Source organism: Salmo salar, chromosome ssa28 (assembly GCF_905237065.1).
Source record: "Salmo salar chromosome ssa28, Ssal_v3.1, whole genome shotgun sequence".
NCBI classification, from domain to species: Eukaryota; Metazoa; Chordata; class Actinopteri; order Salmoniformes; family Salmonidae; genus Salmo; species Salmo salar.
The window spans coordinates 11,683,590-11,699,353 of NC_059469.1; the positions used below are offsets into that span (position 1 = coordinate 11,683,590).

General features: G+C 40.5%; 1 protein-coding gene across 4 annotated transcripts in view; it reads right to left on the bottom strand.

The window, feature by feature from the left end:
• Positions 1-15,764, bottom strand: part of sap30bp (SAP30 binding protein) — a 48,452-nt gene that overhangs the window by 12,877 nt on the left and 19,811 nt on the right. For all 4 annotated transcript variants that reach the window (XM_014179512.2, XM_014179511.2, XM_014179510.2 and 1 more), the window contains exon 4: positions 11,674-11,716. In XM_014179512.2, coding sequence (XP_014034987.1) covers positions 11,674-11,716 — 43 coding nt within the window. The remainder of the gene's footprint in view (positions 1-11,673; positions 11,717-15,764) is intronic.

Consider the following 15,764-nt stretch of genomic DNA (forward strand, 5'->3'; position numbering starts at 1 on the left):
GTACCAGGAAAATATTCAACCCTAGTCTGATAATCACAGCTCCCTCTAAACCACAAGAGGCCCCAGCCCTGCATGATCACCTCTGACTAGGCCTGCCTTAAGCTACTTCTGAATAACAGTAGCTTGAACAGGGGTTTGATATAGCAAGATAAGAGTATTTTCTTTGGAAAATTAAAGCCACCTTGCGTAAATATGAACACATTTGTTTTGGAAGATGTTCAAAGTTTGTAAAGCAATAATATGGCAACTGTATGGGCTAGTCCAGAGTGTAGTCTATATTCAACAGATACACACAGAGAAGCTGCAAAAATGGACATTGAAAGGCAGGCAGGCAGACAGTGAGACAGACCGGCATTGAGAAAGGCAGTGAGACATGTGGCGGTCACTGCCAGACGACCAGAGCGGAAGCCGACAGAGCTCAAGGCTCATTCAACAGCCAGCCAGACAATTCAACTCCCACCATTAAACAGACAAAGCCCATCTTCATGCTGCTTGCTGGCCTGGCACTGCGTGAGACCTTTAGACCAGAACTCTGTGACATTTCCTCCTAACAGAAGCCAACCCAGTGGAACAGACTGGCCCAGGGATGGAATGTACAGTGACAGTCTCAGGCCATGATGATGAGTCACAGTTAAGACACAGTGGCTGTGTTTTTCAAAAAGCTTTTGTCAATTTCCCAGTCTGTTTTGTTGGAGTAATGTGGAGAAGGGGTGGGGTTGTACAGAGCATGTATGACATTCTATTTTGGCATTAGCAGACTCTAGTATGCCCAGTAGATGAAGTGAAGGTATGATGGGTACATGCTACTGTTTGATGGCCTAATACTGTAGGGCAGTGTGTATCAGCCAGGGCCACTCCCTGTTCTCTCCTGTCGTCCTGCTGCTGCTGCTTTTGTTACACTCATATCCTGCCTGGCTCCGAGAGCACACACACGCACACACACACACACACACACACACACACACACACCTTCCGTCAGCTAATGCTGCACCAACGCCCACCGCTTGTGTACCTGCAAGTGAGTATAAGTTGACCACATGACTCACAGGCCCAACGGGTGTATGACCGTTTCCTGTGGCACATTTATAACCTGAATTACCCCGTCTGAAAACAAACAAAGACGTATTGTACTGCTTAGGGTTGGGCGATATCACGACAGCAGTCTATCGACGATGATTGATAGCCATCGTCGATTGTGAACTTGACTGGCGTTTCGCAGTGCACAGCAGGGACAAGTGACACATTCCTATTTGCTATAGACTATTTAAATAAACATGTTATATACAGAACGCAAGAGAAGTTGTAGGCCAGACAGAGCAGAGAATTCCACCAAAGCAGAACAAAATGTCCAGTCAGAAAATATTGTTTCTCTCTCTCTGTCAGTTGCATGGGCATTAGGCTATAGCCTAAACCTTTTTTATTTGTTTTTGGTTTTTATAAATGGACAATTCTTAGCTATCCTTAGTCTAGCGTTTAAAAAAAATGTTGGCAATATTCCCTTCTCCCTTCGATAGGCTATGAATATGACTTTGGGCTATAGGCTAAAGTTACGCTTTAAAACATTTTATACATGGCTTTTTCAACAATGAATGTAACAGAGTTCCATTTCAAAAAGTTGTTTGAATTGCCAAAAAAATTAAGGTAGCCAGGGGACTAATAATGAGAGAGAACAAACAATATCAATAGCCTTTAGAAAAATCAAAGTTTAATCAGGTTTAAGCTTATTAAGAAATAAATTACCATGCGGGGTCGGGAAATAAAAAAAAATAAAAATAAAAATCACTCCACGAGGTTGAAAATAGGGGTGAGAATGTTAAAACGAAATTGAATCCCTAACCGAAGCAGTGTTTTTTTCTCCACAAAATAATGCATTTATCAAGATCGTTAAATGGACATATCCAAGGTAAAACAAATGAAAATGCACATAGTTTGCTGTCATTTCAGCTGCTTGATGTGATTGTGTGTTAGCTTTAGTTGGCTAGCTAGCAAAGGAGAAGTAACGTTAGCTTAGCTATCCTCTATAACTAGCCTCTATAACTATCTTATTGAGTCGACAAATCAGCTGGTTGTTGCTTATTAATATTTATTAAATCCTTATTTTTTCAGTTCTTGTCTTTCGTCATCATTGGGCCTCTGCTAGCTAGCTACATGCCAAGGATTTGTTTAGCAAAGAAATGTGGAATGAACCGAATGAACAAAACATGAGAATATCATTAACAACCAGCCTATTTGGTTAGCAACTTCAGAACTAACTACTGGCCTTTGCCCGGACTATATCGTTTGGTGGAAGGATGAAATAAACAGAATTTACTAATTTAGTTAATGAAAACATGTCATGAATCTTTTTTCTTTAAATATGTTGGCAACCACTTTATAAAAGCAATAAGAACAGCCCTCAAGGGCCATCCACACCAAGGCGATAACTGTAAGGATATCTATAATGATAAATTATACATAACTTAACATTGGCAAGCATCCACACCAGCAGACCGTTTATCAATCTATAGTACACCTGTCAATCAACTGATCAACGCATCCTACTGCACACTGTAGGCCTATTAATAAGGTGGTACACCACAGACCACTCAGTGCTTTCAGGGTGAGTTTATTGTCATAGTGACAACTGGTACTCGGGCCAAATTAACTGTTCATCTGGCCAAATTAACTGTTTAGTTTCAGGAGTAGGGCCATTTGGAGGTTATTTGGCAGGTGATGAAATACCAATATCAAAACAAACAAAAAACTAAGAATTGTGATTTCTCACCTCCAAGTAATGGAATTTGCTAGGTCATTAAAAGCAAACATTTGTGACAGTCTCTGCAGTCCTATAGCTACCAGAGGGGGTCCATTATTTAGAGAATCTATACATGATTTTACTACAGGCTATGGCAGTATTTTTCATTATTGCAGTCCACCCAATTGAAGAGTGCACATTCACTTCCATAGCAGATGTTCTAGGCTACCAGCATGCAAAATAAACATGCATTTTAACAGCAGTGAATTTTTTGTAAAACTGCATTACAATGAAATAATTTTTACTTAATTAATGATATTTGGTAAGTTGCTGTGTGTTGGCTTCTAATGACTATATTTTGTTTCTGTTCATTGCACTGTTTGTGTTGCAGATTTTCTTCTGTTCCAGTGAATGCAATTCTGATGTTCTATTATGACTAACTGCATTTGTTTTCAGAATTATTTAAAATATCCATGTCAAAAATGTTATAAATTGATTTGCATTTTAATGAGGGAAATAAGTATTTGACCCCCTCTCAATCAGAAAGATTTCTGGCTCCCAGGTGTCTTTTATACAGGTAACGAGCTGAGATTAGGAGCTCACTCTTAAAGGGAGTGCTCCTAATCTCAGCTTGTTACCTGTATAAAAGACACCTGTCCACAGAAGCAATCAATCAGATTCCAAACTCTCCACCATGGCCAAGACCAAAGAGCTCTCCAAGGATGTTAGGGACAAGATTGTAGACCTACACAAGGCTGGAATGGGCTACAAGACCATTGCCAAGCAGCTTGGTGAGAAGGTGACAACAGTTGGTGCGGTTATTCGCAAATAGAAGAAACACAAAAGAACTGTCAATCTCCCTCGGCCTGGGGCTCCATGCAAGATCTCACCTCATGGAGTTGCAATAATCATGAGAACGGTGAGGAATCAGCCCAGAACTACACGGGAAGATCTTGTCAATGATCTCAAGGCAGCTGGGAGCATAGTCAACAAGAAAACAATTGGTAACACACTATGCCGTGAAGGACTGAAATCCTGCAGCGCCCGCAAAGTCCCCCTCCTCAAGAAAGCACATATACATGCCCGTCTGAAGTTTGCTAATGAACATCTGAATGATTCAGAGGACAACTGGGTGAAAGTGTTGTGATCAGATGAGACCAAACTGGAGCTCTTTGGCATCAACTCAACTCGCCATGTTTGGAGGAGGAGGAATGCTGCCTATGACCCCAAGAACACCATCCCCACCGTCAAACATGGAGGTGGAAACATTATGCTTTGGGGCTGTTTTTCTGCTAAGGGGACAGGACAACTTCACCGCATCAAAGGGATGATGGACGGGGCCATGTACCGTCAAATCTTGGGTGAGAACCTCCTTCCCTCAGCCAGGGAATTGAAAATGGGTCGTGGATGGGTATTCCAGCATGACAATGATCCAAAACACACGGCCAAGGCAACAAAGGAGTGGCTCAAGAAGAAGCACATTAAGGTCCTGGAGTGGCCTAGCCAGTCTCCAGACCTTAATCCCATAGAAAATCTGTGGAGGGAGCTGAAGGTTCGAGTTGCCAAACGTCAGCCTCGAAACCTTAATGACTTAATGAAGATCTGCAAAAGAGGAGTGGGACAAAATCTCTCCTGAGATGTGTGCAAACCTGGTGGCCAACTACAAGAAACGTCTGACCTCTGTGACTGCCAACAAGGGTTTTGCCACCAAGTACTAAGTCATGTTTTGCAGAGGGGTCAAATACTTATTTCCCTCATTAAAATGCAAATCATTTTATAACATTTTTTACATGCGTTTCTCTGGATTTTTTTGTTGTTATTCTGTCTCTCACTGTTCAAATAAACCTACCATTACAATTATAGACTGATCATTTCTTTGTCAGTGGGCAAATGTACAAAGTCAGCAGGGGATCAAATACTTTTTTCCCCTCACTGTACAATCCACCAGGATTTACAAAACTCTATTTTTATCCCTATAATTTTTAGCTTGTCACCAAAAACACTCAAACTTTTACAGATGCACAATCAAGAGCATCCTGTCGGGCTGTATCACCGCCTGGTACGGCAACTGCTCCGCCCACAACCGTAAGGCTCTCCAGAGGGTAGTGAGGTCTGCACAACGCATCACCGGGGGCAAACTACCTGCCCTCCAGGACACCTACACCACCCGATGTCACAGGAAGGCCAAAAAGATCCTCAAGGACAACAACCACCCGAGCCACTGCCTGTTCACCCCGCTATCATCCAGAAGGTGAGGTCAGTACAGGTGCATCAAAGCTGGGACCGAGAGACTGAAAAACAGCTTCTATCTCAAGGCCATCAGACTGTTAAACAGCCATCACTAACATTGAGTGGCTCCTGCCAACATACAGACCGAAATCTCTAGCCACTTAATAATAAAATATTGGATGTAATAAATGTATCACTAGTCACTTTAAACAATGCCACTTTATATAATGTTTACATACCCTACATTACTCATCTCATATGTATATACTGTACTCTATACCATCTTGCCTATGCCGTTCGGCCATCACTCATCCATATATTTATATGTACATATTCTTATTCATTTCTTTACACTCGTGTGTATAAGGTAGTTGTTGTGAAATTGTTAGATTACTTGTTAGATATTACTGCATGGTCGGAAGTAAAAGCACAAGCATTTCGCTACACTCGCATTAACATCTGCTAACCATGTGTATGTGACCAATAAAATTAGATTTAAAAAAAAAAGTCCATTAATAATTAGTACTAAATTATTGCACGTGAATTTGACCCTGAGAATATGAAAATGTTATTATCCCTTAAAGCTTTTAAGTAATTTACATAATGCGTGCAGTACGCTTATTTTAATTTCAGTAGCTAAATAAGGAGGTAGGCATATCAGTTCCAGCTAAAATTTGGATTTGAATCAGTCTCGCAGCAATAGATCTCCTCGGGCAGGATTCCTGCTTGCTCTTGCTCAGTGCGTCAACATTCCATACGGCACGTTTGGAACAAAGCGCCTGGTAGGCTACACAACACCACCGCTGGGAAACGATAGTTTCTCGAAATGTACACAAAAGATGACTGCTAAGTGGTAGTCCCTGTTCTCCTGCATACTTGTTTTGTTTTTGCAAGTAACGTGGCGGTTTGTTGGAGAGAAGAACGTCAAGGAAAGTTTAGCTAGCTGGCTAATTTCAGCTAGCTAACTTTAGCTTTCTGGCTTATCCTCCATCGACATGGAAATTGGAACATTTTCATTTTTACCAGTTGTCGCTAGCTAACGTTTTGACATTTTGATATACGTTTAGTTAATGACAGTAAATGTGTGTGTGTGTGTGAGCGAGATGATCACAATAACTTTAGAAAACATTGTCATGTCAACATTGTTTCACGCTAACTGAGTATGAGTGAGATGGTTGATAAATACACACAGTGCCTTCAGAGTATTCACACCGTTAACGTTTTCCACATTTCGTTACAGCCTTAATCTGAAATAGATTAAAAAGTTTTCCTCCTCATCAATCTACGCACAATACCCATAATGACAAAGCAAAAACAGGTTTTTTGAAACGTTTGCGACAATTAAAAAATAAAATATCACATTTACATACAGTACCAGTCAAAAGTTGACACACCTAGTCATTCCAGGGTTTTTCTTTATTTTAACTATTTTCTACATTGTACAATAATAGTGAAGACATCAAAACTATGACATAGCACATATGGAATCATGTAGTAACCAAAGAAAGTGTTCAACAAATCCAAATATATTTTATATTTGAGATTCTTCAAAGTAGCCACCCTTTGCCTTGATGACACTTTGCACACGTTTGCCATTCTCTCAACCAATTTCACCTGGAATGCTTTTCCAACAGTCTTGGAGTTCCCACATATGCTGAGCACTTGTTGGCTGCTTTTCCTTCCAACTCATCCCAAAGCACCTCAATTGGGTTGAGGTTGGGTGATTGTGGAGGCCACGTCATCTGATTCAGCACTCCATCACTCTCCTTGGTCAAATAGTCCTTACACAGCCTGGAGGTGTGTTTTGGGTTCTTGTCCTGTTGAAAAACAAATGATAGTCCCACTAAGCGCAAACCAGATGGGATGGCGTATCGCTACAGAATCCTGTGGTAGACATGCTGGTTAAGTGTGCCTTGAATTCCAAATAAATCACTGACAGTGTCACCAGCAAAGCACCCCCACACCACCTCCTCCATGCTTCACGGTGGGAACTACACATGCAGGGATTATCCGTTCACCCACACAGCGGTTGGAACCAAACATCTAAAATTTGGACTCATCAGACCAAAGGACAGATTTCCAACCGGTCTAATGTCCATTTCTCGTGTTTCTTGGCTGAAGCAAGTCACTTCTTATTGGTGTCCTTTAGTAGTGGTTTCTTTGCAGCAATTCGACCATGAAGGCCTGATTCACACAGTCTCTACTGAACAGTTGTTTTGAGATGTGTCTGTTACTTGAACTCTGTGAAACATTTATTTGGGATGCAATCTGAGGTGCAGGACTCCAATCAAGTTGTAAAAACATCAATGATGATCAATGGAAACAGGATGCACCGGAGCTCAATTTTGAGTCTTGTAGCAAAGGGTCTGAATACATATACCTTATTTACATGTTTTTTTTAAAATTAGCAAACATTTCTAAAAACCTGCTTTGGCTTTGTCATTATGGGTTATTGTGTGTAGATTGATGAGGAAAAACATTTATTTAATCCATTTTAGAATAAGGCTGTAATATAACAAAATGTGGAAAAGCGGAAGGGGTCTGAATACTTTCCGAATGCACTGTATAGGAAGTGTGTGTGTAACATTTTATGCTAACCTAATTCTTGAAATGTGTACCCCCCAATATGGTTGTTAAGTTTTTCTTGATTTATCTGGGGACCCTTGTATTTGTGTATTTTGTATTTGACAATAAGATACATTTTGCCTAATCATGCACCCCCTCAACATTCCTTATGTTACAACTTTCAACTGCCTTGTTAAATTTGATTCTCTTTTTTGCAGGAATCTTCTAGCTTGGATGGAAGGATGGAGGTGTCAACAAAGGGAAGGAGTACAGAGTTATTCAGTCAGCTGACTAAGAAATCTAAATAGAGAAAAACATAGGCTATCTCCCTCTCCGTATGTCTGCCTGCCTGCGAGATGGCTGAAGGGAAACATCGTCAATGCTAGGCTAAGTCTAATTTAGTAATGGTTTATCATGATTTGTCTATGTCTCTACAGTTCCTGAAACATGTCAATGACCTGATACATCGTCTCTACAGCAGTGCTTGTCCACCCACTCAGTTACCTATTCTGCCAGATCCCAGGGAAAGGAGAGAGCAACAACACCATTCCCTAAATCCAAAGTCAAGTTGTGCAAAATGTTTTTTTTTCTTCTGTTTGTTACTCAATGTGTATTGATTCCTACTAGCCAGCTTTGTAAGAGGTAGGTTTGTACTAGCTATGCTGATGATCATTGATGTTTTTCTCTGCAACTGGATTCCCCAAGAGACATGCTATTCAGCTGCCCTTGATTGCCTGATCTTACTCATAGCACTTTTGTTCTATCTACATTTTACATTTACATTTTAGTCATTTAGCAGACGCTCTTATCCAGAGCGACTTACAGTAGTGAATGCATACATTTCATTTCATTTCATGCATTTGTACTGGCCCCCCGTGGGAATCGAACCCACAACCCTGGCGTTGCACGCACTATGCTGGCGTTGCAAACACCATGCTCTACCAACTGAGCCACAGGGAACCTAAAAGGGTTAATCATCTGTCCCCATAGGAGAACCTTATGAAGAACTAATTTTGGTTCCATGTAGAACCCTTTTGGTTCCAGGTAGAATTCCTTTGGTTTCCATGTAGCACCCTTTACACAGAGGGTTCTACCTGGAACCCAAAAGAGTTCTATGGGGACAGCCCAAGAACCCTTTTGGAACCCATTTTTCTAAGTTTAGTGTAAGTAAATCCAATTGAAATACCACTGCTTCTAATAATAAGTTTGTAAAGCAAATAAAACCCTATTTTAACTCGCCTTTTCTTTTCAGGTGCAAAACCCTTGTCCTGATTCAGAAGACACCTTTGTTGGGGGAACCTAATATATATATATATATATATATATATTTAAATGCATCTTTTATTTAACTAGGCAAGTCAGTTAAGAACAAATTCTTATTTACAATGACGGCCAAACCGGACGACGCTGGGCCAATTGTGCGCCGCCCTATGGGACTCCCAGTCACGGCCAGTTGTGATACAACCTGGATTCGAACCAGGGTGTCTGTAGTGTCGCCTCTAGCACTGACATGCAGTGCCTCAGACGGCTACGCCACTCGGGAGCCCATTATGGAGTGGTGTTTATAAAAAGTTGTTGAATATTACAACATGTATTAGGATTAAGCAAAACTTTATCATTTAGAGGCGAGTAAAAAAGTAATTATGCAACTACTGTCTAATTCTGATATCCTATGAAGGGACAGAGGAGCAAACATGCCTTTGCTACCACTGGTGTGTGATCCATTGTAGTTGGTAAGTAAATGTGAGCAGTTTGACATGGTCTATTGACATAGACAATGAGATGTTTTATAGATTCTGACTGTTAATGATATTTCACTCTGTTACTGTTCTGTCGTGTCCTGCATATTCACATTAGGCCAATCCTTAATTTAGTAATTTTTTTTATGCTTACATTAAGTGTCATGAAAAGCCAGAAAACGCAAGAAGGTGATGTGTTGTGGGCCCTCAAAGTCCTAAAATATGCCCCTGACCTCCGTGGTAGAGGAGGACGCAAAGTATGTAAGGAGCAAGTTGCTCTTTTTTTTGAAGACATCTCTACGCTAGTAATACCATGGAAATACTTTGGAAATGTTTTTAGCCAGCTGAGTCCACAAAGTTTCTTCAGGAATGTCGTTTTCAAGTTCTTTTAACATCTCAAATTGATACATTTGTAATGCACTAATTCTCTTCAATGCAAATCTGACCCGTCACACAACTCGTATGAATAAAATAAAACAATGTGTCCCAGTGTCCGTGCATGTAATGTCTGGGTGAATGAAACAATTACTGTGTGCAAATCTGGAAAAAATGGTGATGCAGATTTGTTTTATGCAGTTGCTTTATTTATTTTAAATGTAACAATATGTTGCAGATATAAAATGTAATTGGTGACAATGGAAACAAATAGAAATGTAATGAACAATGTTTTCAATATCCAATACTTTTCACAGAAGTCAGGTGGTCATTACCAGGTTATGATGAGGTCCTAACTATGACCAGCTGTAGTCAGGTGGTCATTACCGGGTTATGATGAGGTCCTAACTATGACCAGCTGTAGTCAGGTGGTCATTACCAGGTTATGATGAGGTCCTAACTATGACCAGCTGTAGTCAGGTGATCATTACCAGGTTATGATGAGGTCTTAACTGTGACCAGTAGGCTACATAATATAGCACATAACATAGTGGTCAGAATTATGACCAGCTGGCCATAATAACACACTGGGTTAGGTCTAGTTTAAAAAATGCTAAGAATACATTTCCTTTAGCTTTTGTAGCTTATAGTTTTTCCTGGGATTTCCCGTGAAGGGGAATAGCAGCCAGGCTTGCGTAAGAAGCTACATATTAGACCACTCATTAGCAAAAAAATATATATTGTGCAATAAAAAAAAAGGTTACGAAATGGCATATCTGTGCACTCCTCCAGGCTGCGCTCTACAGTCCTGGACATGTAAAGGTCCACTACTAATTAGGCCTACGTTTTAGACAAGAACATTATTCTACCTAGGCTACAACAACACAGTGCAATTACGAAAGTATTGTTATCAAGTGAGTAGCCTACACAATTATTTTCGAGGGCTGTAAACTCTGGTGATGTAGACTAATTTGAATAACCTCCATAATTGATTAAGCTTTTTAGGGACAAGAAAATCATCATACCTAGACTATAACACAATGCAATCATTTTTATTCTAATGAGTATAGAATTCTATTCTAGGCTGAAACCGCAGTGAATGCCATTTCAATAACCGCTAAAAAGCCTTGTGTTTTGAATGCATGTTTCTTTCCGAAATAATAATAATCTGGCCTAGGCCTGATTAGGTGACCATTCGGAGCAGTAATGGGTATTTTATCAACAGTTTACCAGGTCTAAAAAAGGCTCATTAGCAGCGGCACACAGTGTTTATTTCGTCAGGATGTGTTGGCGTTTAAGGACAGGCCATCAGAAAATACGGCCTTCTCAGGCACTGTTTGTTACGGATCATCATTCTCCCCAACAGCTGGAAAAGAAAGCACTGATTGCAGAAATGTTTGCAGTTGATATGGCCTACTAATTTGCTAAATTAAGGGCTGCAAACACCATTTGAGCCACGACTTCAGCTACTGAAACAGGTGCATCTTTTTCATCAATATCACTTCAACGTTTACTCCAGTTTCAACAGGGTATTTGTTATTCCCTTTATAAAATGGGAGCTGAGACACAGTTAAGACAACAACAAAAAAAGCTGTGACTCGCTTGTCAAAGATTACAAACATTTCTAGTTGTGGTCAATCAAACACTCCCTAATTTCTGACCAGAAATGAGTTAGAACTGGGCTAGTAACTAACTACCAAAGAATATCAACAAATGTACACGAGTCTACAAGCGGTTCTGCTCTGATCTAAAATGCATATCTAGGCTACTCTTCGATCATGGGTGATGGAAGAAAAGCCGCTCCTACCCTTGAAATAGAACAAGGCTTCTCCGATGCGCTCCTAAGCCTACAACATAAAACCAGCAGGCTCTGGACCTCATTACGGTAAGAGTTGAGTACCCCTGATTTAGACCATAGCATTATAAATGTAACAGTGAGCGTATAACAGCTGATGGCCGCAATCTAAATACTTCACACCAAGTTTGTATTGTGTCTGTGTCTTAAACACGTTTGTCTGTTTGTGTACTCACCGACCAACTCATTGGGGTCCTTCCTCTCTGCCTCTGGGATCTCCTGAAAAGATAACACGGGGGGGGTTGAACGTCAGTCAAAGACCCATGCACGGTCCTGGATGTGAGGGACAACATTTCCAGGCAGCATAACATCACTGTTGATGGTGATCAATTACCCCAATTATACCACTAGTTAACAGTGATAACTATTAGAATAGGGTAATAGCAGCAGAATGGTCCGCAATAAGATATTAAGTTTGTCAGCCATGGTGATGTGACAGGTAGGCTAAAACGAGGTTTCCTGATTATTTAAACTGTGCTTTTATCCTTTTGAAAACATTATCATCAAAACCAGTCGTTTGGCATAAGATTGCCTTCATGGTATCATGGCAAACATGTGGCTACAGGAGTTTCAGGACATTCTTGTGAAAGCAGGGGCTTGGCAGGAGGTGGGGTGATGTGAGCTGCTTAGAAAATATGGCCTGTCCTCGCCAGAACTGTGGGCATAACACAGGTTCAGCAGAAAGAAACAGTGCTCCTATTCACTGGCAATGGAACACACACACACACACACACACACACACACACACACACACACACACACACACACACACACACAGTCACCTAGCAACTGCATGGACACATCCAAGAATTGTCTTGAAGAGGGCAGAGGGCCAAACTAAGTAGAACAATGGGAGGAGCAAGGAAGGGGAGGAAGGATACAGTGCAGACATGGCTTACCAGAGGTTCTTTTGAACCCCTGAATTAATTTCCATTTCACTGTAATGAATGACAGATTGACTGCACCACGACTCGTCATTGTGAGAGCAATTGATGCGTTTGAATTGTCTGTTCACACAGCTCAGACACCCATACTTACACCACAAGATGTACCATTAGAGTTATCTTCAGTCCCAAAGTCCATAACACAATACTACACTGAACAAAAATATAAAACGCAACATGTAAAGTGTGTTGGTCCCATGTTTAATGAGCTGAAATATATAAAAAATCCCCCAAAGAATGTTACATACGCACAAAAAGCATATTTCTCTTAATTTATTTAATTTGACGGATTTCCTTATATGAACTGTAACTCAGTCAAATCTTTGAAATTGTTGCATTTATATTTTTGTTCAGTACACAGAGCTATGAACACATTAAGCTCTTCCACATCAGGTAATTCAAGCTAGCACAGTAAAATCTGAGTAAAGAGAAAAATAGAAAAAAGAAAAAAACATGGCACAATGTGGACTGTGAAGATGCATCATTTTTGTATATCTTCACAGTCCACCCGACCCTCAGAACATCCTGCAGATGAAGAAGCCGGATGTGAAGGTCCTGGGCTGGCGTGGCTACACGTTGTCTGCGGTTGAGGCCGGTTGGACGTACTGCCAAATTCTCTAAAACAAATTTTGTAGGTGGCTTCTGGTAGAGAAATGAACATTCAATTATCTGGCAACAGCTCTGGTGGACTTTCCTGCAGTCAGCATGCCAATTGCACGCTCCCTCAAAACTTGATATCTGTGGCATTGTGTTGTGTGACAAAAGTGCACATTTTAGAGTAGCCTTTTATTGTCCCCAGCACAAGGTCCACCTGTGTAATGATCATGCTGTTAATTCAGTTTCTTGATATGCCACACCTGTCAGGTGGATGGATTATCTTGACAAAGGAGAAATGCTCACTAACAGGGATGTTAAAAAAAATTGTGCACAACATTTTAGAGAAATAAGCTTTTTGTGCGTATGGAACATTTCTTGGATCTATTATTTCAGCTCATGAAACATGGGACCAACACTTTACATGTTCAGTTTATGCATTTTTATTCAGTGTAAAACAATACAAACAGGGACGTTGTGCATTATAGAAATGTACAATATAAAATGTACAATATCACAACACATTAAAACAATTACGTAGTATGTATTGTAATATAGTACCTTTTATATTGTACATTTCTAATGGTGGAGCATTGTACATTTCTATAATACACAACGTCCTGTGACTACTTACACAAGCAGTAATGCAACTGACACATAACTTAGGCAGTACACTATAGTACATCGTTTCTCAACGTTTACTGTACCAGTGAAATATAGTCCTAGTCCTTTTTTAACCAGCTCATGAGTTAGACAAATACAACAGGTAAAAACACCACTGGAGATACAACTCAACACTATAACTGTGCCTCTTTGCCTCCCTGTTGTGCAGCCTGTCTCTGCAACTTCACTGCTGTCACTCGGTCTTTATAATGTGCAGTTTTGTCACAGATGTCTCAAGTTTTGAGGGAGCGTGCAATTAGCATGCTGACTGCAGGAATGTCCCCCAGAGCGGTTGCCAGAGAATGTAATGTTCATTTCTTTACTATAAGCAGCCTCTGTCATTTTAGAGAATATGTCAGTATGTCCAACCGGCCACACAACCACAGATCACGTGTATGGCATCGTGTGGGTGAGTGGTTTGCTGATGTCAATGTTATGAACAGAGTGCCCCATGGTGGCGGTGGGGTAATGCAATGGGCAGGCATAAGCTACGGACAACGAACACAACTGCATTTTATTGATGGCCATTTGAATTCACAGAGATACCGTGACGAGATCCTGAGGCCCATTGTCGTGCCATTCATCCTCTGCCATCACCTCATGTTTCAGCATTATGCACAGCCCCGTGTCGCAAGGATCTGAAAATGCCCCAGTTCTTCCGTGGCCTGCATATTCACCAGACATGTCACCCATTGAGCATGTTTGGGGTGCTCTGGATTGACGTATACAACAGCTTGTTCCAGTTTCTGCCAATATCCAGCAATGTCACACTGCCATTGAAGAGGAGTGGGACAACATTCCACAGCCTGATCTATGCAAAGGAAATGTGTCGCGTCGCATGTGGCAAATGATGGTTACACCAGATACTGACTGGTTATCTGATCCTAGGTATCTGTGACCAATAGATGCATATCTGTATTCCCAGTCATGTGAAATCCATAGATTAGGACTGAATGAATTTCATTAGACTGATTTCCTTACATGAACTATAACTCAGTAAAATCTTTGAAATTGTTGCACTTCGAATTTATATTGCTGTTCAGTATATTTACACTACCGTTCAAAAGTTTGGGGTCACTTAGAAATTCTTGTTGAAAGAAAAGCACATTTTTTTGTCCATTAAAATAACATCAAATTGATCAGAAATACAGTGTAGACATTGTTAATGTTGTAAATGACTATTGTAGCTGGAAACGGCTGATTTTTAATGGAATATCTAAATAGGCATACAGAGACCCATTATCAGCAACCATCACTCCTGTGTTCCAATGGCACGTTGTGTTAGCTAATCCAAGTTTATCATTTTAAAAGGCTAATTGATCATTAGATAACCATTTTGCAATTATGTTAGCACAGCTGAAAACTGAACATTGTATCTGATCAATTTGATGTTATTTTAATGGACAAAAAAAATGATTTTCTTTCAAAAACAAGGAAATTTCTAAGTGACCCCAAACTTTTGAACGGTAATGTAGGTACACTATTGTTTTGTTGTTTTGATCCCGGTTGGACCCCAGGAAGAGTAGTGGCTCTCTTGGCAGCAGCTAATGGGGTTCCTAATAAAATACTAAATACTTTCAGCCAGAGAGAGAATTACAGCAACAGAACAGCATGGCCAAACACATTATTCTGGGTTACTGCACCTTCACTATGGGCCAAACACATTATTCTGGGTTACTGCGTCTTCACTATGGGCCAAACACATTATTCTGGGTTACTGCACCTTCACTATGGGCCAAACACATTATTCTGGGTTACTGCGTCTTCACTATGGGCCAAACGCATTATTCTGGGTTACTGCGTCTTCACTATGGGCCAAACATATTATTCTGGGTTACTGCGTCTTCACTATGGGCCAAACATATTATTCTGGGTTACTACATCTTCACTATGGGCCAAACATATTATTCTGGGTTACTGCGTCTTCACTATGGGCCAAACATATTATTCTGGGTTACTACATCTTCACTATGGGCCAAACATATTATTCTGGGTTACTGCGTCTTCACTATGGCCCAAACATATTATTCTGGGTTACTGCATCTTCAATATGGGCCAAACGCATT